Consider the following 4,704-nt stretch of genomic DNA (forward strand, 5'->3'; position numbering starts at 1 on the left):
AATTATCAGTTGTTTTATAAACTCCCATATTCTTTATATACTATATGAGAAATCTTTGTTATTAGATATATAAAAACCTAAAAATTATATAATATATATATATATGTGTGTACATATATATATATGCATATATATAATACATATACATATACACACATCTCTTATATAATATGTATATCTTCAATATTAGGTTTTCAACGAAAAATATAAAATTTGTTAATACTTATGTTATTACATTCAGTACGAATCAATTGGAAAATCCTATTAAATATATAGATTTAAATATAATAGAAATATCATTTTTTCTGTGACATACGTTTCACAGCTCAACCATCGAGAAAAAATCCTCCCATTATTTTTTAATGCAAGTGGGAGACTTTTTTTGTTGCGTTTATTAATATTATTAATTTTTCTTTAAACAATTATTATATAGTTTTCGAGGTCCCGAAACTTTGTCCACAACTGCGATTATATTGTTCTCGCGCGCTAAATGTTCTGTAACCCGCATATATTTGCGTTATAAACGCTAAATGTGTATAGTTAACACCCTGCTAGATATTTATCTCTTGAATTATGTATAAAATAAAACATCTTTATTTTTTCTTTTTTAGGATCGCTAACGCTGCTTTTCAGAGAGCGTTACATTTAAAAAATTGTGATATTCACTGAATATATACGTGTGTGTGTGTGTGTGTGTGTGTGTGTGTGTGTGTGTATCGAGAGAGAAAATGTCAATGTAATTTAAGATTACACCAATAAAGATTCTAATATTCGTACTCACTTTGATGATAAATCAATCGTATTTTTGCGGGTACATGCTTACCGCGATAAAAAAAACGTGTTTTCAGTTTTGTCACTGTATCAGAGTAAAAATACACAAGTCCTCGCAAAATCGTAATACTACTCACATGATATTCTTTCAGAGTTTGCGGCTGCGCTTCTTCATTCTTTTTTCTTTAAGGGACGAGAAGCAGAAATTGTAACAATAACAGGATTCTAAGGAAAGATTTAAATTTAACTTGTTGAGACAACTGGAGTCTGACAGTACGGACACTCGCGCTGATTTGGGGCGCATGTCGAGCAGACCACATAATGATTACAGGATAAAGTAACCGTACGATTTTGTTCTTCGCAAACCATACACTTTGTTGCCGTTTCTCTGTACAGCACCTGACAATATAATAATGACAATAAGGTATATGTATTCTATTATTTTTATAGCCGTATCAATTCGCTTGAAAGACATTGATTTGTCTTTGACAAGTGCACTTGTTCTGATTGATGGTGACAAGAGCTTTTACCTTTTCCACCTCTTCGAGATCAGACCGCAATTGAGATTGAATTGATTTCAAGGTCGCTATCGATAATGATCTGAGCTCGCTTATTTTCCTCAGTGAATGGAGATACGGACCGCCATTGGACGCCTTGTTTTCGACTCTGAGTGCTTTCAGTGCCTGCAAAAAATCCCTTCTCTGGAGCAAATTGGGATTTTAATATCGAGAGAAAAAAAATCACGCTAAGTTAGACGAGATATTCACCTCATCTCTTTGTTGTTCGGCAATGGTCGCCTTCCTCTTCGCCTCCTCGCTTTCCATTTGCCACGCCGCGCAAGCCGCGCGTGCTTGATTAATACGCTCATCCCATGTTGCCAATTGAGCACGGCTCGAGGATAATTCGTCTCTGAGCCTTTGTACCTACAAATACGTGTATATATATACACACACACACACACACACACACACACACACACACACACACACACACATTTTCGATAGATATCCGAGAAAAATTTTTTTAAGATCGTGCAATTCTAACCTCGGACAATGATCCTGTGTTATTTGGACTAATGGAAAATGTATTGACCAATGGAGATGCCGGTAGAGTGGGTTGCGTACGCGACGGTGACATTCCTTGACTCGCAAAATCGAATAAACTACTATTGAATCCACTAAGCTTAGAAGCCGAGCTGCTAAGTTGCGAAATGTGATTGCTAAATGGATCTGATATCTGATTCATAAATGGCAATGTCTGAAAGTAATCCGAACAAAACATCAAGTTAGTAAAACAACTCGATATTTCTCATCGCAGACAGAAATAAAATCAGCTTACGGATTCCATGGAATCTTGATGAGAGAATCTCGATCCGGTGAGAAAACCAGCCTGTAATTGTTGAAGTGGGCTCGACGTCGATGGCGAAAAATTGGTGAGAACTGAACGTTCAGCCATGCCCGGTATATTGACTGGGGCTGAGCTACCGAGTAGACCGGAGCTAGCTAGGCCTGCCGATATTGAATTGCCAATCGGTGAATTTGTATCCCTATGAATTGAATCGACTAAATTTAACGGATCGTCTAAATGTAACTCGTCTAATGCATTTCCTGAGAAAAAAAGAGATCAAATTGTATTAGTTGTATAACATGTAAACATAAATAATAAATAATGAATAATATCGTATACACTTACCTACTACAGATTCCACAGTATCGTTTGAGTAGAATGAATTTGAAAGTGGTGAAACAGTGGTTGCTAATGAGTGACTGCCTAATGTCCCGTTCAAATTATATGCAATATAGAGACTATGTTTCTGTTGGGCCTTTTCAGCTTTAGTTAATAACGGATCGCTGTCGATGGCGACCATTTGCTTTCGAATTTCATTCTATTGAAATCAACATCAAGAACATGAATATCATATCATATAATCCACATGTACGATGTAACATTACATATGTACATATATAATTTTAAATTATACGGTCTTTCCAAATTTGCGACTCAAAATATTATAGCAAGAAAGTTCTCATAAGCTATTTATAAATTTTTATTTTAAGTAGCAGTTTTTAAGATACGATAGTACAAATGAAGATTTAAATATAGTTAATTGTAGATTACGTTTAGACGTACGGCCATTTATCTACGAGTCATGCGTGTACATAGTATTAGATCTGATTTACAATAATTTAATATTGATGCATCAGATTGGCTGTCGCAACAAGCTTGCGATCTGTAACACAGACTATGCGATTATTATAGATAAAGCCTTAGTGTGTGGACGCACTATCCTAATATTCACTGATAATTGTAAAGATAATCTATATAATCGATATCTATCTCAAAAACTACTGTTTAAAATAAACATTTACAAATGATTTTTTTACTTAATTTTTCGAGAACTGTCTTGTTACAATATTCCGTGTCGTGAATTTTGGAACATTTTGTCAATAATACAGAAAAAATTTAGAATCTAGAATAAAAACAAAGTGATATAAATACAATTATTTTATACATCTAGTGTCTCAAACTTGTTGACACACCGCTTGTGAGCAGGTAGACCGCCCTAAACTAAATCGAAAAGCCCTCTATCATTTTGCAGTATTTGTTAATAATTAACGAGATTTAATTTCTAAAGATTAAAGCTCCTGAGCAAGCAAAAAAATATCTTTAAGGTATTTCATAAAGAATTGAAAGATATTTTAAAGTTTGTCTTATGCGACAATTTCATTCGCTTAAGGCTCTTGAATGATCATCACAGTTACAATATACTATACTGTCACAATCGTAGTCAGAAACGAAAAATAACACATTAATTTTTATTACGTGCTATTTATAAATAAAGACAATTTGAATAAAACGAAATGACAAGATTGTTTTAATTGTAAAACAATTGTAAAAATGGATGAAAGCTGTCCTTATTTCTCCTGACAGTTAATAAATAATTATAAAGTGATAAAAGACACGTAAAGTGTTTTTATTATACGCATGGCTAGCCTATTTTCATTTACATATGCCTTTTATTACTTTTTATGATTATTTACTGACTGTCACAGATGAGGATGAATATAGTTTTCGTCCACTTTTATAAATATTTTAAAGCGTTCTCATCATTTTGTTTTATCCAAATTGTCTTTATTTGCAAAAATTAATGTGTCATTTCTCGCTTCTGACGTCACAATTCAATATGGTTGTGGTGACTTCTCAGGAGCTTTAGGAAATAAAATCGACATGTAAAAAAAGTTTAAGATATCTTTCAGAATCCTTTTTAAAATATCTTAAAAATGAAAATAAGAATAAAGGCTCATAACGATCAAAGCTGGATCTTTATGCTTAAATAATTCAATTGTGAATTTGGAAATACTCTATATATATTAGGGTGTTCCGAAAGTTTTTGCCAATAGCTTTTGTAGATAGAACGGATTAACACCGAAAAGTTTACCATTTTGCAATTTTCGCAATAGTTAACAAGATATTAATTATTAAAATAAAAATTGTCAAATATTGGTCTTGAATAATTTTTTATTCAAATATCATCAACTTTATAGAAAAACTGCAAGAGACAAAAATTCATCATTTATTTTCTTCTTATAGAACTCCAAGAATTTTTTCAAAATTTTTTTATTAATTTTTTAGTACTGCATTTTCTTATTTTTATCAACATGAGAAAATACGGTATTAAAAAATTCTGAAAAAATTCTCTAAACTTTATGAGAAGAAAAAATAAATGATTTTTGTTTCTTGCAGCTTTTCTATAAAGTTGATAGTAGTTCGAGTAAAAAATTATTCAAGATCAATATTTGGTAATTTTTAGTAATTAATATCTTTTTAACTATTGCGAAAATTGCAAAATAGTAGAGAACTTTTTGACTCAATTTAATTCGCTCTATCTACACAAAAGCGAAAACTTTCGGGACACCCTGTATATATATATAT

The 4,704-nt window shown here is 32.1% G+C and overlaps 1 protein-coding gene across 7 annotated transcripts in view; it reads right to left on the minus strand.

Moving 5' to 3' along the window:
- Positions 1–392: 392 nt before the first annotated feature.
- LOC108684713 (RING finger protein unkempt) overlaps positions 393–4,704 on the minus strand; it is a 19,966-nt gene continuing 15,654 nt past the window's right edge. For 4 of the 7 annotated variants that reach the window (XM_018189180.1, XM_018189179.1, XM_018189177.1 and 1 more), the window contains exons 7-12: positions 2,464–2,656; positions 2,110–2,378; positions 1,816–2,028; positions 1,539–1,694; positions 1,302–1,472; positions 393–1,170 (exon numbers count right to left, since the gene is read on the minus strand). In XM_018189180.1, coding sequence (XP_018044669.1) covers positions 1,015–1,170; positions 1,302–1,472; positions 1,539–1,694; positions 1,816–2,028; positions 2,110–2,378; positions 2,464–2,656 — 1,158 coding nt within the window. In that variant the 3' untranslated portion in view covers positions 393–1,014. The remainder of the gene's footprint in view (positions 1,171–1,301; positions 1,473–1,538; positions 1,695–1,815; positions 2,029–2,109; positions 2,379–2,463; positions 2,657–4,704) is intronic. The other 3 variants (XM_018189178.1, XM_018189181.1, XM_018189182.1) reach the window with 1 other exon arrangement.

This window comes from Atta colombica, unplaced genomic scaffold (assembly GCF_001594045.1).
Source record: "Atta colombica isolate Treedump-2 unplaced genomic scaffold, Acol1.0 scaffold138, whole genome shotgun sequence".
Lineage (NCBI taxonomy): Eukaryota > Metazoa > Arthropoda > Insecta > Hymenoptera > Formicidae > Atta > Atta colombica.